Source organism: Cebus imitator, unplaced genomic scaffold (assembly GCF_001604975.1).
Source record: "Cebus imitator isolate Cc_AM_T3 unplaced genomic scaffold, Cebus_imitator-1.0 Scaffold3, whole genome shotgun sequence".
NCBI classification, from domain to species: domain Eukaryota; kingdom Metazoa; phylum Chordata; class Mammalia; order Primates; family Cebidae; genus Cebus; species Cebus imitator.
The window spans coordinates 11,695,282-11,719,555 of NW_016107318.1; the positions used below are offsets into that span (position 1 = coordinate 11,695,282).

The 24,274-nt window shown below is 36.1% G+C and overlaps 2 protein-coding genes across 19 annotated transcripts in view; one reads left to right on the forward strand and one right to left on the reverse strand.

Annotated features, from left to right (window-relative positions):
* Positions 1 to 8,329, forward strand: part of ANKRD13C (ankyrin repeat domain 13C) — a 101,949-nt gene extending 93,620 nt beyond the window's left edge. Inside the window, exons 14-15 of the mRNA XM_017531948.2 lie at positions 5,953 to 6,911; positions 7,008 to 8,329. Coding sequence (XP_017387437.1) covers positions 5,953 to 6,083 — 131 coding nt within the window. The 3' untranslated portion in view covers positions 6,084 to 6,911; positions 7,008 to 8,329. The remainder of the gene's footprint in view (positions 1 to 5,952; positions 6,912 to 7,007) is intronic.
* Positions 8,330 to 17,096: 8,767 nt separating this feature from the next.
* Positions 17,097 to 24,274, reverse strand: part of SRSF11 (serine and arginine rich splicing factor 11) — a 47,121-nt gene continuing 39,943 nt past the window's right edge. For 8 of the 18 annotated variants that reach the window (XM_017531979.2, XM_017531970.2, XM_037739809.1 and 5 more), the window contains 5 exons: positions 23,763 to 23,894; positions 21,885 to 21,974; positions 19,084 to 19,200; positions 18,611 to 18,749; positions 17,097 to 18,506 (listed from right to left, as the gene is read on the reverse strand). In XM_017531979.2, the coding sequence (XP_017387468.1) occupies positions 18,309 to 18,506; positions 18,611 to 18,749; positions 19,084 to 19,200; positions 21,885 to 21,974; positions 23,763 to 23,894 (676 nt within the window). In that variant the 3' untranslated portion in view covers positions 17,097 to 18,308. The remainder of the gene's footprint in view (positions 18,507 to 18,610; positions 18,750 to 19,083; positions 19,201 to 21,884; positions 21,975 to 23,762; positions 23,895 to 24,274) is intronic. The other 10 variants (XM_037739800.1, XM_017532023.2, XM_037739831.1 and 7 more) reach the window with 3 other exon arrangements.

The window sequence follows — 24,274 nt, forward strand, 5'->3', positions numbered from 1 at the left end:
AAAAAAAAAAAAAAAAAAAAGTTAGGCATAGTGGCACATGCCTGTAATCCCTGCTATTCAGGAGGCTAAGGTGGGAGAATTGCTTGTACCTATGAAGTGGAAGTAGCAGTGAGCCAAGATTGTGCCACTGCACTCCAGCCTGGGCATCAGAGCAAGATTGTTTCAATGAAAACAAAACAAAACAAAAATCATGATCCAACTGTATGCTGTTTTCAAGAAACTCACTCAAAATACAATGATGTTGGCAGATTAGAAGTGAAAGGGTAGAAAAGGATATCATGCAAACATTAATAGAAGGAAAATAGGACTGATCATATTAAAATTAAGGCAGATTTCATAGCAAAGAAACTTATTAGAGACAGAGAAAGACATTATATAATGATAAAAGGATCAATCCATGAAGAAGATGTAACCATTCTAAATGTATATACACCAAATAACAGAGTTGCAAGATAGGTGAAACAAAAATTGAAAGAATGGAAAACAAAAAATAGATCCACAATTATAACTGGAGATTCAACACCCTTCTCTCAATGGTTGATATAACAACAGACAGAAAATTTGCAAGGATGTGGAACAATCAACATCATCCTAAGCCGAAGTATTTAACTGGCGTTTATAGACTACTCCACCCAACACCAGCAGAATACACATTCAGGTGCCTATGGAACATATGCCAAGGTAGAACATATTGGCTATAAACAAACCTGAATATATATAAAATAACCAAAAATCATACTGTCTTTTCTTATTACAATGGAATTAAACTAGAAATTAATATTAAGGCCAGGTATGGTGGCTTACCTCTGTAATCCCAGCACTTTAGGAGGCTAAGGTGGGTGGATCACCTGAGGTCAGGAGTTCAAGACTAGCCTGCCCAACATGACGAAACCCCATCTTTACTAAAAACACAAAAATTAGCTTGGTGTGTTGGTGGGTGCCTGTAATTCCAGCTATTCAAGAGGCTGAGGCAGGAGAATCGCTGAAACCCGGGAGGTGAATGTTGCAGTGAACTGAGATCGCACCATTGCACTCCAACCTGGGCAACAAGAGTGAAACCGTCTCAAAAAAAAAAAGATCCTAAAGTACGGAGATCATTGGTGTGAAAAAAAAGAAAAAAGAAAAAAAATTAATATTAGGAAAATAACAAGAGAATCTCCAAACACTTGGAAACTTAAAGAGTACTCTTCTAAATAATCTATATGTCAAAGGGAAGCCTGAAAGGAAATAAAACAACAAATTGAACTGAATGAAAATGAAATTGCAACACATCAAAGTTTGTGGAACATAGCTGAAGCAGTGCTGAGAGGGAAATTTATAGCACTAAGTGCATACTTTAAGAAAAGAGATAAATCTCAATAATTTAAGCTTCTGTTTCAAGAACTTAGGGAAAACAATGCAAAATAAGCCCAAACCAATCATAAGGTAAGAAATAATAGAATGTAGAAATCAATGAAATAGAAAATGGAAAATCAATAGAGAAAGTCAATGAAACAAAGGATTGATTCTTTGAAAAGTTCAGTAATCTGTAAGTTTGTAGAAAGACTGATAAAAGCAAGAGACACAAATTACTGTTAAACAGAATGAAATGAAAGCACTGTAGACCTTGCAGGAATCAAATGGATAATAAATGCAATAAGGAAATAAAAGAAATAAAAGGCATTTAGCATAGAAAGAAATAAAACCTTCCATAATTGCAAATGACATAATTCTATAGGTAAAGGATCCCAAAGATTCAACAAAAACAGAAAACAAAACCTAGAATTAATAAGTGATTTTGTCAGGGTTATAGGATATGAGTTAAACATTAAAAAAAAAGTTTCTATATACTAGCATCCTGCCACCACACTCCAGCCTGGGTAACAAAGTGAAACTCCATCTCAAAAAAAAAAAAAAGGAAAAAAAATATTTAGGTATCTGTCATGTACATAAAACATGTACAGGATTTGTATGGTGAAAACAACACAACACTGTTGAAAGAAATGAAAGAAAATCTGAACAAATGGAGAGATTTACCATATTCATGGATTGGAAGACTTGAAATAGGAAACTTGTCAGTTTTGTCCAAATTGATATATGAATTTAACACAATTCCTATAAAAATCCCAGCAAGATATTTTTATAGACATAGGCAAGATTATTTTAAAATTTGGAGGAAAGGCAGAGAAGCTAGAATAGCTGTTTTAGTTTGCTAGGGCTGCCATAACAAACTACCACAAACTGAGTTCCTTAAACAACAGAAATTTGTTGTCTCACAGTTCTAGAGACTAGTTTCCAAGATCAAGGTGTCAGCAGGGTTGGTTTCTTGAGAGCTATGATAAAGAATCTGTTCTATGATGGGATATATGAGGTGATGCTTGCCTCGTAGAAGCTGTTGCACTCCTAAGCATTTAGACCTGACAGATGAAGAGTACTTTCACACACACAAATGCTTATTTTGTATCAGCTTATATCAGCTTTATAGGTAATAGCCCAAAACTACAATTTTCAACACGTAAATGAACAATGGTACACCTATACCATGGAATGTACTATTCACCAATAAAAAGAATGAACTGTTAATACATGAAACAACTAGATGAATCACCTGAGAATTATACTGAGTAGAAAAAAGCCAATCCCCAAAATTATATACAGTATGATTCCATTTATATAAAGTATTCAAAGTAAAAAAACTATGGCAGTGAACAGTTGAGTAGATGCCAAGTACTAAGGAAGGGGTGAGGTATAAGAGAAATGAGTAGATACCAGGGACTAAGGAAGGGGTGAGGTATAAGAGAAACAATGTGGCTATGAAAGGGCAACATAGGATCCAACATGAGGACCACATGTGGCAATGGAAATATTCATTCAGTGTTACTGTACTGTCAATATCCTGATTTTGATATTGTATTATTTGCAAGATGTTACCATTGGGGAAATTGGATAGAATTGGATAAAGGCTACAGGAAATCTTTCTGTATTCTGTCTTTCTTTTTTGGTGTTTTTGGAGATAGGGTCTGGCTCTGTTGCCAAGGCTAGAATGCAGTGGCATGATCTTGGCTCACGCAACTTCTGCCTCCTAGCCTCAAGCCATCCTCCCACCTCAGCCTTCTGAGTACCTGAGACCACAGACATGAGCCACTACACCCAGTTAGTTTTTGTATTTGTTGTAGAGATGGGGTCTCATTTAACTGTTGCCCAGGCTGGTCTCAAACTCCTGAGCTCAAGTGATTTGCCCATCTTGGCCTCCCAAAGTGCTGGGATTACAAGCATGAGCCACTGTGCCCAGACTGTATTATTTCTTAAAATTGCTTGTGAATCTGTAATTGTTTGAAAATAAAAAGTGTACTCGCTTCCATAGTTCATTACAGATTCTCTCTTCCTATTTATTTCTTATTGATCCTTATTGTTAAATCTAGCAGAAACTTTTCTGTTTTTATCTTAATCTCTTAAAGATTTGACTTTTCTTATTTTGAAGTCCTTGGCTCAGTGAAAAACTGAGACAAATAATTCAAATTTCCTCTGACTTCTTTGATAGACTCTCTCTTGGTTTTCCTCCTCCCTCTCTGGCTGCTCCTTCTGGAGCACACCTGCTTCACTCTTGTCACCCTGTATTATATTCTCACTATTTCTGCTAAAACTCAAGTTATAATACTACTCTGGTTATACCCTTCCATTGGCTTTCCATCTCATCCAGAGTAAAAGCTGAAGTCTTCTCAGCCTAATCCCCACCTGATTTGGCAGCCTATTTCCCCTCTGACCTCATTGCCCGCTAATCTTCCCCTCTTTCATTTGGCTGCAGCCACGTTAGCCTCCTGGCTGCTCCAAGAATAAACCAGATACTTTCCTTTTAGGGCTTTTGTACTTCGAGTTCTTCTCTTTGGAATTTTCTTCCTCCAGGCAACTGCATGGTTTGTTCTTATCTCAGGTCTTTCCTGAAAAGTCCCTTCTTTGAAGTTTTCCTTTGGCTGCCCTATTCAGCAGCTCTTATCTCCAACACTGAGACTCCCTATTCTGCTGTCAAGCTTTATTTATTTATAGATACTCATCATCATTTATTTGTTGTCTACCTCTCCCAACTAGTGTAATCTCCATAAGTACATGAATTTTGTTTCTTTAGTGATCTATATCCAAAACCTAGAACGGGGTCAGCAAACTTTTTCTGAAAGATAATATTTTAGGCTTTGTGGGCTGTATGGTTTCTGTTACAACTATTTTATTTGGAAAATGAAAGCAGCCATAGACAGTAAGTAAATGTGTGGGTATGTTGTGTTCCAATAAAGCCATTTACGGACACTGAAGTTTGACTTTCATGTAATTTTTTTTTTTTTTTTTTTTTTTTTTTTTTTTTGAGACGGAGTCTTGCACTGTTGCCCAGGCTGGAGTACAGTGGCACAATCTCGGTTCTATAGCTCTGCCTCCAGGGTTCAAACAATTCTTCTGCCTCAGCCTCCTGAGTAGCTGGGATTACAGGCACCTGCCACCACACCCAGATAATTTTTGTATTTTTAGTAGAGACAAGGTTTCACCATGTTGGCCAGGCTGGTCTCGAACTCCTGACCTCAGGTGATCCGCCTGCCTCAACCTCCCAAAGTGCTGGGATTTTAGGCATGAGCCACCATGTCCAGCCTAATTTTTTGCTTCATGAAATGCTGTTCTTTTTTTCCCCTAGACATTTAAAAATGTAAAACCATTTCTTAACTTATGGGCCCTACCAAAATAGGTCTGGAAATGGGACTTAGTATTCAGACTCCTGGATTAGAATAGCATCTGCACATAGTAGGTACAAAAGAATAATTTTTTTCCCCAGAAATAACTAGAAGCTATAAATGTTACATTGATTATTATGTTTAAGTCTGATTAAGGTATTTTGCTTTCCTTTTTATGTAAGAACATAACTTTCTGCAATAAAATACTAGCTTATATCAGTTAGACTTAATTTACTGTGTCCTTACCCTAGACAGACACTTGAATTAGCTTTCATACACTCATTTCAGAGTTTTTAAAAATTACTTTTAATTATTATTGTTATTTTAAATAGAGACAGTGTCTCCCTGTGTTGTCCAGGCTGGTTTTGAACTCCTGGGCTCAAGCAATCCTCCTGCCTTGGCCTCCCAAAGTATTAAGATTATAGATTAGAGTCACCACACCCAACTTCATTTCAGAGTTTTAAGGGAATTTCAGAGTTTGTTTGTTTTACATATGAAATCCCTGAGGTTCATGAGTAAAATGATTTATAGGAATCTGAACCCAGGCTTTATGGTCTGTAGTCATGTCAGTAACTCATATTAGGAATAAAATTAAATATTTTATTTAATGTACTTGTTCATTTTATTTATTTTTCTCTTTCTGGTTCCCATGTAATCATTAATTTGCTCATTTTAATTGCTAGATGTTACTTACAATTTCAGCCAGAAATATATTTCACCTGGAAAATTAGGCTGTGGTAGTATGATATTTTTCCATTTCTGATGAGACTGTTTTTATCCACATATTTAAGTGATAGGTTGTTTTTAATGTTTTAAAACAAAAAAGGATTAGTGTATTTTACTTGGGCTACTAAGAATGAAAATAAATCAGCTCAAAGAGTCAAAATAGTATATACACTATTATCTTAAAAAAAGTTAGAAGGCAAAAAGTACAAAAGTAGCTATCCCTCTGCCCCAAGAAAAAGCAAAATGACTGGTAGAATCTGGGATTATATTCTTAAGGCAGAAATAGGATCTTGAGTTTTTAGTATAATGCTGGATGCCTTGATGTCTTTTTCTCCTCATTAATCAATACCCAGAACTTTCCCTGAAACACATACTCTGTACTACCTATATTGGAATTCTTCTGGTCCTTGAGTAGGATTTTTTGTTTGTTTGTTTGTTTACATTTTAAGGAGTATGGACATCTCCAATAATACATTGTAGTCTATGAATATTAACATTTGATTTTACAATGTTATCATTGATGTTCTCTCTGTAGATATACCTGTGTTTCCCACAATCACAGCCACTGTGACTTTTCAGGAGTTTCGATACGATGAATTTGATGGCTCTATCTTTACTATACCTGATGACTATAAGGAAGACCCAAGCCGTTTTCCTGATCTTTAACTGACATGGAAAAGGATGCCGTCTGACCAAGGAAAGAAAATGCAGAGACCCTAGAAGTGGATCCAAATAGAAGGGACAGATGCTTTCAGTGAAGAAAAGGGAATTACACAATGAATTAACACATCAGTAATATGATACAGTGAAATGGGCCTCTAATAAGAATTTCAGCAAGTTTTCTGATGTGCCATTTTTGGTCTTTTTAAAAATATACATATTATAAATGTAATAGTTTGACACATTAATGACCCTAAGACCTTCGTATGTAAAGCAGCTATGAGTGCTGTGATTTGTTTTTAAAAATTTTTACACTTCTTGTTGAAATATATATGCATATAAATATATCTATATCTATATCTAAAACACTCCTGGACCATTAACGTAAATTAAATGTCTTAAGAGATATGGAGCCCTTTTAAACTTGTCATCTTTATTCAAGGTGATATTTATAAATATTCCTTCGAGCTTTGTTTTCATAAAATGTAAACTATGTAACATTATGTATAGTTCAGTAATTTGAATGTTTGTTCAATATAATGAACTAGAAGGAATGCAATTTTCTGTAGATGAATGAACCAAATGGTAACCATTAAACAATTGCATTTACATGTTGCAATACATTTCAGAAGGAGCATTCACTCTGCAGGGAATAAGGTACCTCTCCTTTAGCACCTTAGTGCAATTCATTGTGGTGCTATTTGTTTTTACCTGAATGTTTGTTACTAATCTTCCTTTCATAGAACTTCTATTTTTTTTTTTTTTCTAAAATTGAGTTTGAGTCCTTGTTATGTTCATCATAAGGTAATGAATGAATGGTAAGCATGTTTAAAGGTATTCATCTTCCAAATCTCAGCACTTTAAAAAAAATTCCAAATTTTTAAACTTGCTTCCTAATAAGTGCACATCAGTCTGATTATTTTGTTNAAGATATTCCTCTTCCAAATCTCAGCACTTTAAAAAAAATTCCAAATTTTTAAACTTGCTTCCTAATAAGTGCACATCAGTCTGATTATTTTGTTTGTTTTTAGTAGAATGTAGATGCATTGGAGTCAGCTTTAAAAAACAATACACATATTTTGGACAACCCTACATATTTAATGCTTTCAAAATAAGATAAAAACATTTTATATGCTAACAGAATATATTTGTTACAAGTTAAAGTCCAGAAGTATACACAAGATTGATGACTCCTATTGTTTATTTTTTTTAAATCACAGGAAAATATTTATTGATTTAATTATCTCCAAATGATAAAATCATGTATTACTCATTTTTGCACTTAAAATTTTTCTTATTTATTCCAAGATGGTTTGAAGGTCCAAGTATGAAACTAAATTAGGGGGAATAATGTATAACAGTTATAAAGTATCATGTTGTATTAAAGAGCTTACTTAGATTGATGTTTTTAAAATGTATCCTGATGAATGTCTCAAGAATGCATCTGTCAAGTTTTTTTAGACTGACCAGTAGCTTAAACTTTTTCCAGATTTTAGGTAATTTTAAATGAGTTTAGAGACCCTTGTTGAAAATATGATTTAAAACTCCAAAGTATAAACTAAGAAAAATTTTAAATAAATATCATCTTTAAAGCTGCATCTTCCATGCTGATACATACATTGCATATGTTGGCATTAAATGCATTTTATAATGAAGAAAAATAATCATAGTTAAAAATCGAAAGACCTAATTACTACCTTACATGGGCCTGTTGACTTTTGGGGAAAGTGTTAGTAAACCCAGACTAGCTTTATTGAATAGAAGTTGATCCCTGTTATTTAGGAAATGGGTAGATCAGATGACTTAGAGACTGAATTATCCTATCTGTGGTTATGTGGGGTTGGAGACACTGAAAGGCAGTGATCACTATTGCTTTTATGCTCTCTTACTTTATAGGAATTTGGTATACTTTCAGGAATATGCTATAGATTTTTTTCATAAGTACAGACACCTTAGGGAGGAAAAAAAACATGGGTAGTTGAAAATTTTGATTTATTAATTTCTTAACAGCATAAGTATGAATATTTTTCTGGGGTACACTGGAGGGTAGGAAGACTACTGGAAATTTTCGCACTTGAATTTTGTTTTTAAGGCTTTTTTCTTTCAATAATAGTAGAAACAGATTATCCATTCCAAAATGTCTTTTCTCTGATCACGAAGAGCAAACAAATGTCAATATCTCTTACGATGGTTAAAAAAAAAAAAAGGAATTAATCAATGCAAATAAACTTTTCACAGTTTTACTTTTCATGAAGATTTTTTGAAATGTGCCTTTTAATCCAGTTAATGAATGAAGCTATATGCAGTGTTTCAAATGAATAGGTCAAAACACTGTATGTTTTCATAATACCAAATGAAAATTCAAGATTTTGCAGTATAAGTACATAAAATTCTATATGTTCTCCATTTGTGATTTTGAAACTGTTTAAATTGGGTGGAGGGAACCATCATATAGTCATCTTCAATGTCCATTTAGAAATTCTTAATATTCTTGCCCACTGGTATGGTATCCAGAGAAGATACGGTTTCTGTCTTAGAGAAAATAATTCTCTGAAGAGACAATTCACCCTCTGTAGACATTCACATACAGAGAATTGTCAAACTTCATAAAAGGGAAGTTTGAAATAGATGCTCTGTTTTTTGTGAGTGTAAGTACATAGGATGGTTTGGAAACTAACACATCTGCTGATAACCGTTAGTAGATGAAAAACGAGTTTCCTTCTGCTCAGAACTGGAATTAAGCCCCATTTATGCTAATAGAAATTTTGTTTTGTTTTGTTTTGTTTTTGAGACAGAGTCTTGCTCTTTTGCCCAGGTTGGAGTGCAATGGCACGATCTCAGTTCCCTGCAACTTCCGCCTCCTGGGTTCAAGCAATTCTTTCGTACCAGCCTCCCAGTAGCTGGGATTACAGCATCCACCATCATCCCCGGCTAATTTTTGTATTTTTTTGAAGAGACGAGTTTTCACCATGTTGGCCAGGGTGGTCTTGAACTCCTGACCTCAGGTGATCGCCCACCTTGGCCTCCCAAAGTGTTGGGATTACAGGAGTCAGCCACCGTGCGAGCCAAAAATGGGTTTTTATAGTATTATTCACATACAGTTTATTACTCACACCTGGGGGAAGGGTAATGAATAATGATTATTTATCAAGCCCTCTTCCTAGTTTTCCCTAAGTCTACAGAAGACAAAGATCCTGTTTCGAGGCCATGAAAGGGCTGCATTAAATATTGTAAGTAAATACAGTGGACCCTTGAACAATACGGATGTTAGGGGTTCAGGTGAAAATCTGTATGTAAGTAGACCTGTGCAGTCCAAGCCTGTGTTGTTCAACTGCTGAATTAAAGGGAGCCTTCTTCTGCTCATTCATATTACTCATATTTACAAACATGCTAGAGAGAAACTTGTAGAAAACTTTAGGTGAATTTGAAGTCCTGCTTGTATTATGCTAGCTTTTAAAATGGAGTGAAAAATTGTTAATCTTACATTAGTGTGGGACATAATATGCCTCTGCTGTTAACTCCAGCAAAAGATGTTTTAATCTTGTTTTCTAAAATGAACAAAATGCATTCTTACCTAAGTCACTATATTTGCAAACTTTGGAAACTTTCAAAGAACTGGTGTGAAACCTTCCCCTCTTAGAGAAATGGACAAGAGGTATTAAATCACTTGTAAAGATAGTAAAACTAAGCTTGGTAAAAGCCCATAATTTGTTTGTATACTATAAATTTGCAAAAACTCTTGCAAAGCATTTTATGTCAGAAATCTGGGGCAATAGTATCTCTGGTTGCCACCTGAAAATTTCATAACGTGTTAAGTATCACATTTTTTACATCACGCAAACCATCCTTATAGGATGAGCTTACGTTGTGATGAGCCTTTTAATTGTTATAGCTCATTTTAGAAGAGTAGTACTTTTAGTCATAATGGTACCTATAGTACATAGAATTACAGTTTTGCTTTTTCCACACACTGAAAAATATTGAAGCAAAATCTCCTAAGAACTTCTCAAAAAGGTGCTTGTTAATCATTCCTGGTTTTCATCATGTTTTGCAGGTGAAAATGACTTTAATTAGCTTAGAGTAGAAACACTAACATAAAACCAAAAAGATAAAACCCACCACTTATCGACCTGTACCTCCCATATGTAGAGTTCTTGGTCACTAAAGAAGGATGGCAGTGATTGTCTGGGATGTTCTAAATACAGTTGTGTGTCACTTCATGATGGGTGTGTGTTCTGTGGAATGCATCAGGCGATGTCATTTTGAGAACCTCACAGAGTGTACTTAACACAAACCTAGGTGGTGCAGCCTACTACTCACCTAGACTACATGATAAAGCCTATTGCTCTGAGGCCACAAGCCCGTTCAGCATATTATATTGTACTGAGTACTGTGGGCAATTGGAACACAATTTGTGTATTATACAAATTATATTTACATTATAATGTATTTGTCTCTCTAGATATAGAAAAAGTACAGTAAGAATATGATGTAGAAAGATAAAAATGGTACACTTATACAGGGCACTTACCTAAATGGAACTTGCAGGGCTGGAAATTGCTCTAGGTGAGCCAGTGAGTGAGTAGTGAGTGAATGTGCAGGCCTAGGACATTACTGTACACCCATCCTGTAGACCTACTGCATAAGCACATACAGTTAAGCTAAGCTAGGTATATTTTTAAATTTTCTTTTAATTAAAAAATTAGCTATCTTTTTACTTTATAAACTTTAAAATATTTTAACTGTTTGACTCATAATAATATTTAGCTTAAAACACACATTGTACAACTATAAACAAATATTCTTTCTTCACATCCTTATTCTGTGAGCTTTTTTCTATTTAATAAAATATTTTTAAATTTTTAACCTTTTTTTTTGGAGACGGAGTCTTGCTCTGTTGCCAGGCTGGAGTGCAGGGGCATGATCTCAGCTCACTGCACTCTGCACCTCCCAGGTTCAAAGGATTCTCCTGCCTCAGCCCCCCAAGTAGCTGGGATTGCAGGCACTTGCCACCACACCCAGCTAATTTTTGTATTTTTAGTACAGACAGGGTTTCACCATGTTGGCCAGAATGGTCTTGATCTCTTGACATCGTGATCCACCCACCTCAGCTTCCCAAAGTGCTAGGATTACAGGGTGAGCCACCATGCCCAGCCTTACTTTTTTACCTTTTTTAAAACACACACACACACACACACACACACACATTGTGCTAGGCTGACACAGAGTCAGCATCATCAGTATCACTGTCTTCCACCTCCATATCTTGTCCCACTGGAAGGGCTTAAGAGGCAGTAACATACATGGAGCTGTTATCTGCTGTGATGACAATACCTCCTGGAATAACTCCTGCAGGACCTGCCTGAGGTTGTTTTTCAGATTAATTTTTTTTTCCTTTTAAGTAAGTAGAACGCATATACTGCAACAATAAATAGTAAATACATAAACCAGTAATAGAGTAATTTATTACCAAGTATTAGGTATGATACATAGTTGTATGTACTATACGTTTATACAACTGGCAACGGAGTATGTTTGTATACACCAGCATCACCACGAACAGATAATTCACTGGGCTAGGATGTTACAATGGCTAGGATGTCACTAGGTGAAAGGAATTTTTCAGTTCCATTATGATCTTATGAGACCGCGATCTTATATGCAGTCCATTGTTGACCAAAATGAGGCAACATTATGCAGTGCATGATTAATGAATATGGATAATGTAGGAGTTTTGGAGGGCTAAAGTGAAACAAATTTTTTTTGTTTTGTTTTGAGATGGAGTTTCACTCTTGTTTCCCAGGCTGGAGTGCAATGGCACAATCTCAGCTCATTATAGCCTCTGCCTCTCAGGTTTAAGCAATTCTCCTGCCTCAGCCTGCTGAGCAGCTGGGATTACAGGCATGGGCCACCATGCCCAGCTAATTTTTGTGTTTTTAGTAGAGATGAGGTTTTACCATGTTGACCAGGCTGGTCTTGAACTCCCGACCTCAGGTGATCTGCCCACCTCAGCCTCCCAAAATGCTGGGACTGTAGGCGTGAGCCACTGTGCCCGGCCGTGCGTGAAACAAATTTTGTAGCTCACACACATTGTGGCTTATCTGCTGCCCCTTTGGGATGAGGCAGCGGTTGGGCCTGCAGTTGTCCCACTGTCCCCAGATCCTCCTTCAGCTTCTCAGACTTCTGGACCAGATATATTTTGCTCCATGATGAAGTGTCCTGGCTTTGGAAGGACATCTATGCCACCAAAGTCAGAAGCAACAAGACCTGACCAGAGTTTCAGTCCTTGTTTGTGAGGTCTACCTTGTGCTTGTGGCTGGTTCCAGCTCATTCTTAATGTCACCATCCCTCCCCCAATCATTCATCTTTGCTTTTCAACTGCCTGTGCACTTCAACTTCCAGCATCAGATGCAAAGATGAAGCCTTACAGATTGCTTAACTAGGTCTCACAATTGTTGATGTCATATCTCTGTTAAAAAGTGTATCTTCTAGTGGTTCTGCTTCTCTGAATCCTGACTGATGTATTAATTTTGTGGAAAGATAAAAATGTTCTTAATCTACTTGATGCTTGTCTGCCAAAATCTTTAAATGAACACACTTTAATTTTGTCAACTTAGTTAATAAGAAAAGGTTTTACGTTTAGTATAGTGTCAAAATTACATTTAGTGTTATCTGCAGAAAGTTCAACCAATTTATTTTTTTTTTTGAGACAGCCTGTCACCTTGGCTGGAGTGCAGTGATGCAATCTTAGCTGACTGCAACCTTGCCTCCTAGGCTCAAGCAATCCTCCCACCTCAGCCTCTCAGGTAGCTGGGACTACAGGTCTGTGCCACCATGCCTGGCTAATTTGTCTAGTTTTTTGAGACAGGGTTTTTACCATGTTGTCCAGGCTGGTCTTGAATTTCTGGGCTCAAGCAATCTGCCAGGCTGGGCCTCCCAAAATGCTGGGATTACAGGTGTGAGGTGCCATGCCCATCAGAAAATTTTTAAATTACATCTTGGGATAACTGAACATGAATGATATTAAACATCATTTGGAACATTTCATTCTTTAACTTGTGACCCTAGACCTTCAATTTCTCATGCACAAACAATATTTTAGCAAACTAGCTTTATTTATTTACTGAGACAAGAGTCTTTCTCTGTCGCCCAGGCTGGAATGCAGTGGCATGATCTCGGCTCACTGCAACTTTGGCCTCCTGAGTCAAGAGATTCTCCTGCCTCAGCCTCCCGAGTAGCTGGGATTACAGGTATGCACCACGACATGCGGATAATTTTTATTTTTAGTACAGATGGGGTTTCACCATGTTGGCCAGGCTGGTCTCAAACTCCTGACCTCAAGTGATCCAACCCCCTTGGCCTCCCAAAGTGCTGGTATTATAGGCATGAGCCACTGTGCCCAGCCCTAACTACCTTTTTTTAAATAATAAAAAAAAGAAAGACATCATGGTAATAATTTTAGTGACAGTGCATTGCAAAAATAACCATTAATAAATTGAGAAATCTGAGAATGATCCATTATTTTGTTATTGGTCATGTAAAAATATCAGTCATATCAGTCTCTGTAAATTGTCTTAGGACTGCTAAACACCGGCCAGGTGCAGTGGCTCAAGCCTGTAATCCCAGCACTTTGAGAGGCTGAGGGGGTGGATCACAAGGTCAGGTAGGGGGAGACCATTCTGGCCAACATAGTGAAGCCCCATCTCTACTAAAAATAAAAAAATTAGACCTGGCACGGTGGCTCACGAGGTCAGGAGTTCGAGACCAGCCTGGCCAACGTGGTGAAATCTTTCTTTACTAAAAGTACAAAAAATTAGCCAGGCATGGTGGCATATGCCTGTAATCCTAGCTACTCAGGAGGCTGAGGCAGGAGAATCGCTTGAACCCGGGAGGCGGAGGTTACAGTGAGCTGAGATTGCGCCACTGCACTCCAGCCTAGGGGACAAAGTGAGACTCCGTCTCAAAAAAAAAAAAAAAAAAATTATCTGGGCATGGTGGCACATGCCTGTAATCCCAGCTACTCAGGAGGCTGAAGCAGGAGAATTGTTTGAACCTGGGAGGCGGAGGTTACAGTGAGCTGAGATTGCGCCACTGCACTCCAGCCTAGGGGACAAAGTGAGACTCCGTCTCAAAAAAAAAAAAAAAAAAAAAAGACTCTAACCATCTTCTGTGACACACCTAAGCGTATTCTAAAGAATAAAGAATTGTCATGGTACTCACTTAACATATTTTGCTAAGAATGTCTAAATAAATTTCACATATACTTTGACATAAAATGAAAATGGGAATAAAAACAAAGATTGAAATTTGATATATCTACAGCTCCAAAAATTGTCTCGAGAAATTTAGAAAGGTATAATTACTACTTCTGCTAATAAAACTTTAATAGATATTCTGAATGTTTTTAAAAGTACCAGTAACAATGCCATTACATCCATATTTAATTAAAACACAACTACATGTACTTGATTAGAAAAAAATATTTTTTTTTTTTTTTTTTTTTTTTGAGACGGAGTTTCGCTCTTGTTACCCAGGCTGGAGTGCAATGGCGCGATCTCGGCTCACCGCAACCTCCGCCTCCCGGGTTCAGGCAATTCTCCTGCCCCAGCCTCCTGAGTAGCTGGGATTACAGGCACGCGCCACCATGCCCAGCTAATTTTTTGTAGTTTTAGTAGAGACGGGGTTTCACCATGTTGACCAGGATGGTCTCGATCTCTTGACCTCGTGATCCACCCGCCTCGGCCTCCCACAGTGCTGGGATTACAGGTTTGAGCCACCGCGCCCGGCCAGAAAAAAATATTTTAAGCAGCACAGGGATGAAATGCATTAGGTGGTTTTGAAGCTGACTGACGGAAATCTCAATTCCATTTGAAAAGATGTTTATCAATCTACAAACAGCATGCATGGATCCAACCCTTCATCTGGTGCCCAACTGAAAGTGATTATTTTGCTAGAGATAAATTTGATGTATTGAATAATACTCTGATCTGTATGACATAAGCTATATAATGCACACACCAGAAACGAACTCAGTTTTAAGATGTAGCTCCAAGGTTAACAGCAATTTTTATCCTCTCCCTCCTTTCATTCCTTTCCCAAGTGCCTATTCACATTACTCTATCTTCGATGTATAGAATTGCCACTAGGAAACTTAACCTAAGACCATCTTCACAAAAACAAGGGCAACACAGCCTTTTCAATAAAAGGTATGCAATTTATTTTAACATTACCCCCTACACAAATTATTAACTACATAGTTTTTTAAGAGCTCAATAATCAAATAGCAGCTATAATTTACTGTCCCAGGCAGCAAAGGCCACTTTTTTTGAGATGGAGTCTCCCTCTGTCGCTCAGCTCACTGTAACCTCTGCCTCCTGGGTTTGATTCTCCTGCCTCAGACTCCCAAGTAGCTGGGACTACAGACAGGTGCAGCCATGCATGGCTAAAGGGCTACATTTTTAAAATAACTTTCTTCAGATACAGATGGGGTCTTGCTGTTATTCAAACTGATCATAGCTCATTGCAGCCTCAACTCCTTAGGTTCAAGTGATACTCCTGCCTCATCCTCCACAGTAGCTAGAACTACAGGTGTGCACCACCATGTCTGGCTATTTATTTTTGTAGACAGGATCTTGCTATGTTGCCTAGGCTGGTCCTGGGCTCAAGCACTCCTCCTGCCTTGGCCTCCTTTAGTGTTAAGATTACAGGCACGAGCTACACTGACCAGCCAGCACCAACAACTTTTATATGCACTGGGAAGCCAAAAAAATTACTGACCGGCTTTACTGCAGTTGTCTGGAACTAAACCCACAATAACTCTTGAGTTATGTCTGTACTTTGCAAGGTAGCAATCACTTTCATTTTACTCATAGGAAACTCAAGGTAAGAAACAGTTATCCCCAGCTCTATGAAATAAAGACCAAACGCATGACTGGACTTCAATCTTCAAGCTCATTGTATAGCTACCACCTCTCATTCACTCCTAAAGAATTTAAGCAAATAAATAAGGACAAAACATTTTTCTAACAAAAAACATTTTTATTTTTAAATCAATTTACTATCAAATACAGAACAGAACTCAAGTGTGGAGGCAGTGTTTGATTTCGACTGGTTATGTTAAAAGGCTTGTGTCCCAGTAAAACACTGCCTTTGTGCAGAAAATGTTCACTGAAAATAAATATCCTAAGAATGAATAATCTTCACTGCAGCATCTTGTCAGTGGCAATACTTTAAAAAAAAATTATTCCCTTTAGAAAAGTTAGTATATTTGTATTTAGAGATTATGAGTGAGGGAACAGACTGTGAATGTTAAGTTTCCCATGTGAAATTTGTTTTTAACTTACAAAAGTGGTTCACCTTTTAAAAAAAGTTTAAAATGTCGTTAGTGTTGAATTGTTTTCAAAAATGCAGTGATAAGGACCATTATTAGAACTTCTTCTACTCACTACAGACAAAATTCCTTTTGATAAAATCTTTAAAAAGTTACTACAAACTGTAAAAACAATGCTGCTTTTCTATATGGCATTTCAATTTTTTAAGTTTAAAAAAAAACCCTATTTATACTCAAAACTTGGATAAAAGCTACAATTCCAAGTCTCATTTTCCCTTCACCCCAGCCACCCAAACACTACTCATTTCATAAATGAATATACTATTTAGTACTGTACAGTAGATACATATCATTGACAGCTTCTATACTATTCCAGAGAAGGTAAATATCTATATTTCACTGAAAATATAAATTTGCTAGATACAGGTGGGATTATTTGTTTATCCTAAAGTTCATTGCTTTATCCAACCCCATTCCCACATGAAAAATAAGAAATGACACTAAGCTAAGAAAAAGACTGTTTTGGATAGAAATTAAATCATTTTTGACAATTCTGATGGCAATTATCACTACAGTGATAGAATTCCTCTTTTTACTATACTGAAACATGTGGACAGAAAGGGTAAGAATCTGTAAAATGAATGAGGTAAATGTCATACATTCAATAGCGTAAATAAATACAAATACAGTTTTACAGGAACATGAACATAAATTTAAGGGTTTTATTATCAAAGTCTTGTAAAACAATTTCGGAAACTGTACATCAACATGGCACAGACTGTAGCCTACTTTTGTTTTTACTGCACAAAAGTGAAGCTTGAAACTTCTGTAACTAAGAAAACAGTTGCCTAACTACTTTGCATATATAACATGAAATCACTGTGTGCATAAGATTACTACTGCAGTAACACAAATTTATTGGTTTTATACAACTTGAGATCAAATAAAAGGTACATTATCAAGTAGATCTGTCTTATTTTAAAAGCATATGAAGGTCAATTTAAAATGCACTACCCCTTTTTTCCAACATTGCGCTTAAAACAAATTACTGAAAATTCAAAATAAGGGCAAGAGATTTTTTTTTCTTTCCCCTTTAAGATGGACTTCGGATAGGTAGATAACTTTCATTGATGTAGATATGGAATAAATTATTAACTTCAGGAAAAAAAATTCCCAAACATCTTATGAAAACGTATACAACTGTACTTCAAGATATGCTGCTATTTACTCACTGCCAAAGACAGTTTTATTTGAAATCTTGTCTCTATATTTAAACCCTAATTAGCCACCAAAAAAGGTTAGTGCATAATAACCTTTCAAAGTTAAACAAAAGCCACAAAAATTTTGCCACAAAGCTTAAAGGATTATCTATTTCAAATGCTCATTTCCAGATGTAACTGTAAGAATGTTAATTTGTCATGTCAACAAACAAGACCATAAGTAGATCCATCATGTTGAAGGATTTTAATGACATTTAGGATATTCTTGCCACAATAACATGCAATCAGTGCATTTCCTACATGGCTCTATTACGGCAATGAATCAAATTATAGAAATACTATAAGTGAACTTACTTAATAAGGGAGATCATACGACATAAACAACCCATGCCTGCTGTAGACGCATGCAGCTTTTCATTTTTGTTATGAAGCAGCACCAGAATAGTAAAACTGCTTGGTTACTCAATCAGATTTCACCATGACAAGAATTGGTTACCTCGTACCATTTTCTAAAAGCTTTTTGATGTAAATAACTAATATCAGTAACAGGAGCTTTATAACCATTTATAACTCAGAGCTGTATACATCTAGATTTGAGATGAACAAATACAGCATTAAGAAATTACACAAAGGAATGACACTGATGCAAGTATACAGTTGGATTCCCACAGAGGCAATACTCTAGTCACTCATATCCATGTCTTCTTCATGATGATCATCCCCATTCACTTTGGATTCTCTTAGTGAATCGCCAGTTCCCTTTTCCACAGAACATTCCTTTGTTTTAGGGGAACCTGTTTCTGTTGGTTTCTTCTCTTCTTTTTTCTCTTTCTCACTGTCATACCCCTGTTCCTCTTCATCATAATCCCGTGTAACCTGCTTTGCCAAGGAGAATAATAAAAGTAAACTTCTTCATAGAAAAATAACTCCTGAAAGTACCAACATCAACACAAATATCAAAATAAATCAATTTGTAAACATACTTTTACATCTTTATCACTCTCTGATTTTCTTTCCCGGTCCTTTTCCTTATCTTTACTTTTCTTCTTCTTGCTGGTTGATCGTTCTCTTTCATCCCTACTTCTTTCTTTGTCTTTATCTTTCTTCTTCTCCTTTTTATGTCTAGAATGACAGTAAAATGTGCAGCAACAGGTTTAACTTGTTTAGATGATGAGCCTGACCCAACTTCACAGGTTATACATAGTACGGCAAAGATCCAACTTCAAAACCTTGGACGATCAAAGTACACAAGTAACATAGGCTACAAAATGAACTTGGTTACAAGGACTAAAATGTTCAATCCCTAACAGTGTTTAAGTTGCAGTTCAGAAAGAGAGAATACATTATTAAAACATTCTTAAGAACTGTAACTGCTGAAAAGAAAAACAACAGGGCAGTTTTAAAACTAAAACCTCTGAAAAATATAAAAAATACAGTTAAATATTAACATTCTTACCTCCTAGGGGATGGTGAGCGAGACAATTTTCTTTTAGGAGACCGAGGCTTTTTAGGGGATCTTGTTCCACTCCTGCTTCTGCGTCGTCGTCTCTCTCTAGAAGCACAAATGTGCAAACTAGGTTTTAAAATACAGTGTGATCTTATAAATGCTGACACATTATAGATGATTCTAACAATGAAAGATGTGGCCAGGTGTGATGGCTCATGCCTGTAATCCCAGCACCTATGGGGGGAAAGCTTGAGCCCAGGGGTTAAGGACCAGCCTAGGCAACATGGTAAAACTCCATCTCTACAAAAAACACAAAAGATTAGCTGGATGTGGTGGTGCATGCCTGCAGTCCCAGCTACTCAGGAGGCAGAGGTAGGAAAATCACCTGAATCTGGGGAGGTTGAGGCTGCAGTGAGCTGTGATAGGGCCACTGCACTCCAGCCTGGGCAACAGAGAGAGACCCTGTCTCAAAAACACAGAAAAATGAAAGATTGTTTTATGATACTGTTTTGAGCTAAACAATTAAATAAACACCTGTAAACCATGTACCTTTCCCTTTCCTATCCTCAAGAAAACTCCTAATTTCTAGCAACTCTTTTAACTGCTGACAAGAAGATATTAGGAATATTATCCTTGAGTAAAAAACTGATAATATATAGCCTTCCCCTTCTTTTTACTGCTGCTTTAAAAAAATTCTCTTCCTGGTTCTCAAGTTATCAGACTTATAAAACCCTGTACTTAGTTGTCTAGTTTCCAAATGAAGCTTTTTTTCTACTTATGTATGACCCTTGTCCTGGAAACATGACACATAACTGAGCATTCACTTATCAAACATTTGTCAGGACTGTGTACCTTATACTTTTTGCTACTATTTTAGGTAACGAGAACTCCAAATTCTCAAGATGGAAGAAATATTTTATATTACATTTCTGTGTCCCTCAATAGACTATGTAGCACAGCTACAAACACAGTGGGTATTTAATAGCTCACAGAAGATGCCTTAGAGTGATCCAATAATACAGCACGAGAAGAAACTTACAAGTAAGTACATTATATAAAGCAATAGGTAAAAAAACAGGCCTCAACAGTTCTTAAGAAAACGCATGTAGTACTTTCCATCTTTTGTATCTCTTTGCTACCTATCCCTCAGATCTGATTTAGCATTTCTTTCTGTACTTATATTTGGTTTCATTTTCATCCTTGAAAATTTAGTTTTTTAAAAAAATTTCATCCCACCAGAAACAAACTCCCTACCCTTTAGTTATCACTCCAATCCTCCCTATCTCTGCAGCAATCAGTAATCTACTTGGTATCTTTATTAATTTGCCTATTCTGAGTATTTTATATACAAGTAACTGAACAATACATGACCTGTTATGGGTGTTTGCCAAGTTTCATTCACATGGTAGCATGTATTATTATTTATTGCTGAATAATATTCAATTGTATAGATACACCATTGTGTTTATACATTTGTTAATGGATTTGAGTTGACTTTTTGGCTATGATGAATAATGCCATAAACATTCACGTAAAGTTTGTGTTAACATATTTTCATTTTTCCCCAAGAGTACAACTAGTGGGTCAAAAACCTCTATGTTTAACATTTTTAGGAATTGCCAGACTATTTTCTAAAACACCTGCACCAGTTTATATTCATACCATCAATGCACAAGGTTCTAATTTCTCCACATCCTCATCAACACTACTATCACCTGTCTTTCTGATTTATAAGCATTCTACTGAGTGTGACATATCTCACTGTGGTTTTGATTTGCCAATGTCGAACATATTTTATGTACGTATTGGACATGTGCGTATCTCCTTTGGAGAACTGTCTACAGATTTTTTGCCATTTTTAAACTGGGTTGCCTTTCTATTGCTGAGTTGTAAGAGTTCTTCATGCATTCTATATTAAGTTCCTTATCGTATATATAATTTGCAAGTATTTTCTAGGACTCTAGGTTTTTATTTTCTTGATAGTAGCCTTAAAAATATAAATGTTTTAAATTTCGGTGAATCCCAAAATTTGTCTTTTCCTCTGTCGCTTATGCTTGTGAAGTTATATCTAGGAAACCACCAAACTCATGGTCTTAATGATTCACTTTTGTTTTCTTCTTAAGGTTTTATAGTTTTGGCTCTTACATTTAGGTCTTTCACACATTTCAGCTAATTTTTTTAAATATGGTATGAACCTCCTGATGAATTTAAGTAATGCTGATGAATAAAACAAGCACTGCAGTGAAACATGTGAATGAGATCTAAAAAATGGAATGAAGTCCCGCCCTTACCAATATCATACAAATCCCAAATTAATTATGAAAATGTGCTTTTTGTGCAGTGAAGTCTGTAACATTTCAATTTTCACTAACAGCTTAAAAATAGTCTAAGAATGACACAAACCAGAACCTGCACTGCTTTCCATTAATTCAACAATCATTAAAAGGGATAGAAAAAGTTTCCAGTATTAATATGTGGATAATAAATACAACTTACTATAATAAACTTATTTGATGGAACAACTCAGTATGGTTTAGCCATTAAAACTTAAACTATAAAAACTCACCTCTGTTGAATTCCATGTTATTTCAAATATACTCTAGACCATAAAATATTAAGTAAAAAGAAAAATATAAACTTTACATTATTCTTCACAAATTGCCTTTTAAAAACTTTCAATAATGGCAAAATGTAACTTTTTTCAACACTAAAATACTTAAGTTCTGGGAAAGACTCTATATTCACAGCCTACTGATACTGTTACAAGCAAAGTTAAAAAAAATTGCCAAGAATTCACAATGCCACCTTACCTGCTTGCACTTCTAGAACGTCTGGCTGTGCTGTAACTTTTTGGTGGTGTTTTTGAACGTTTCTTTTCTTTGTCTTCTTTCTTTTTGTCTCTAACAAATGAACATAATTTATAAATGTATTAGAAGATCCAGCTAATGTCAATTTATATAGCACAATAAACACAAAAATATAATCAGAGCTAATCCCATTCTTAAAAGCATAAATGTTATTCTGATGGAAACTGTTTTAGAAATAATTCTTCATGTGGCATATTTGAAAGTACAATTACTTCTTTTAAAATCCTGTTTTGTTAGCTTTTCTCCCCAGTAGACTAAAGTAGACTATGGGTGAGAGGATAACTAGGATGTTGGCTTGAAATATGTTTGGTAAACAATAGGTTTAATTGTCTCCAGGCTCCTCAAGACTCCCTTTTCATTTTTTTCCCTCCTCTGGTCATCCTCAGTTCCATCAGTTCTCTCTTCAATCTTCATCATTGGTTCCCTGTTCATTTAAATCTTTACTATCTAATTCCTAGATTATTAGAATAGTTCCCCTAGTAGGCCCCCCGAGTTATGCCTTCCATAAAGATTCTGTACTGTGTCAGAAATCTTTTAAAGTACAAACCTGAAAATATTAATTTCCTGTTTACCATTTTCAACCCATTCCAGTTGCCTCCTGGATCAAGTGAACAACAAAGCCTTCCATGACTGGCCTCATTATATTTTTCTGACCTCATTTTCTATTCCTATTACAGCAAAATATTGTTATTTCAAGAAACACCATTCTCTACCTGAAACCATGCCCCCACTGAGTCTAGTCAAATCTTTCAGAATTTAATACTCAAGACTCATTCTCAATTAAATCTCTTCCAACAACAGCAAGTGGCAATCATCATTTAACAGTTCCCCCCCTCTAATTAAATCAATCACTCCTCTCCTAGTAATCAGTAAGCCCTTAAAGAAACGCTGAATTTCATTGCATAAATGTTCCATCATTCCACCTTGTTTGATTTGCTCTGCAGTACATAAGGACTAAAAGCCCCATTACTACGGGTTTAACACTGATAGTAAAGCTACTACCCCCAATCTTCTGTTCCCACCAGTTGAGTTTTATGCTTACCAAGAATAAGTTACGTTGGGTCCCCAGCTGTACTTACTTTAATGACATGATTTAACTAAATATATAAATGAATAATGCCAAATATAGAGCTGCTTCTAGAAAATTAAGATAAATATTTCAGCAAGATATAAAGAGCAGTTGCTAAAAAAAATTAAGTGCTGTGAAATTATATGCCTCACAACTATAAATGATTGGGGGCATACTAATGTAAAAGTGTTTGGCTCTACACAAAAAGACTGGTTTTTGAATGTATTATTTAGATGAAAATAAAATGTTAAGGTGTTTCTTTTTTTCATACATCTTCGCTCTAACTCTCCATTGCTCTCAAATTATGGTAGCAGATCCTCTAGTATAGTTCAGTGACTGGCTGGCATATAGTTATCCTTACTAAATGTTATAAAGTTGCTGATAACGAGACATGATGATGAAGTATGGTTAGGTGCCTTAAACTCTGGTATACCATGAGGGATGGTTGGTAGCATTAAATCCTTAGAAGTAGTTGAACAGAAAGGAGAAAATAAAAGAAGGCAGCAGGACAGCCAACAATTTTTACTACTAAGGAATTTTACTTAGGCCCTCAGCGATAAGCTAAAGTTTCAGTTTACAAGGAAGCACCAGAAAACAAATAACAGCCTCTTCAAACTAAATATTAACAGTTTCTTCCTGTCTAGCTCTATTGCTCTGCTCCCCACCCCAACTACCTCTTTTGGGACTACTACGTAGCACAGTACTGGGGGTCTTGGGAACCCTAAAATCTGCCTTCTCACCCACTGCTATACCTCGTTTTTGATGTGCTCCTTGACCTTCTACCTCTCTCTCTGGAATGAGATCTTCTCCGTCTTGGGCTTTTGGATCGTCGCCGACTCCTAGACTTAGAATGCGATCGCCGTCTCGATCTGCTTCTTGACCGCCTAATAACATAAAAGGAAGCCAATACGTGGATATAAATGTAAACAGACTATAAATATTTTGCTTAGTAACAGATAAAAAATTCAGACATATGGACTAAACAGTAAGTGGGGATAATTCCCTTCCAGTTGCTGCTATTATTTATTTAATCCAAAGAACGAATAATTTCAACAGACATTAGTAATATCTTTTAACACTTAGAATTCTTCACCTTTTAATGATTTGCTCAACCTGTCAGATGGGTTGTTCTATGCCCACTGTACTTACAACTCCAAGGTTAAAAATACTACTAGATAATAAAGGAGAATACAAATATGACTTATTTGCATCATCTTATACAATTATACAGCATTTTGGCACATATTTCTTACTTGATTCTTCA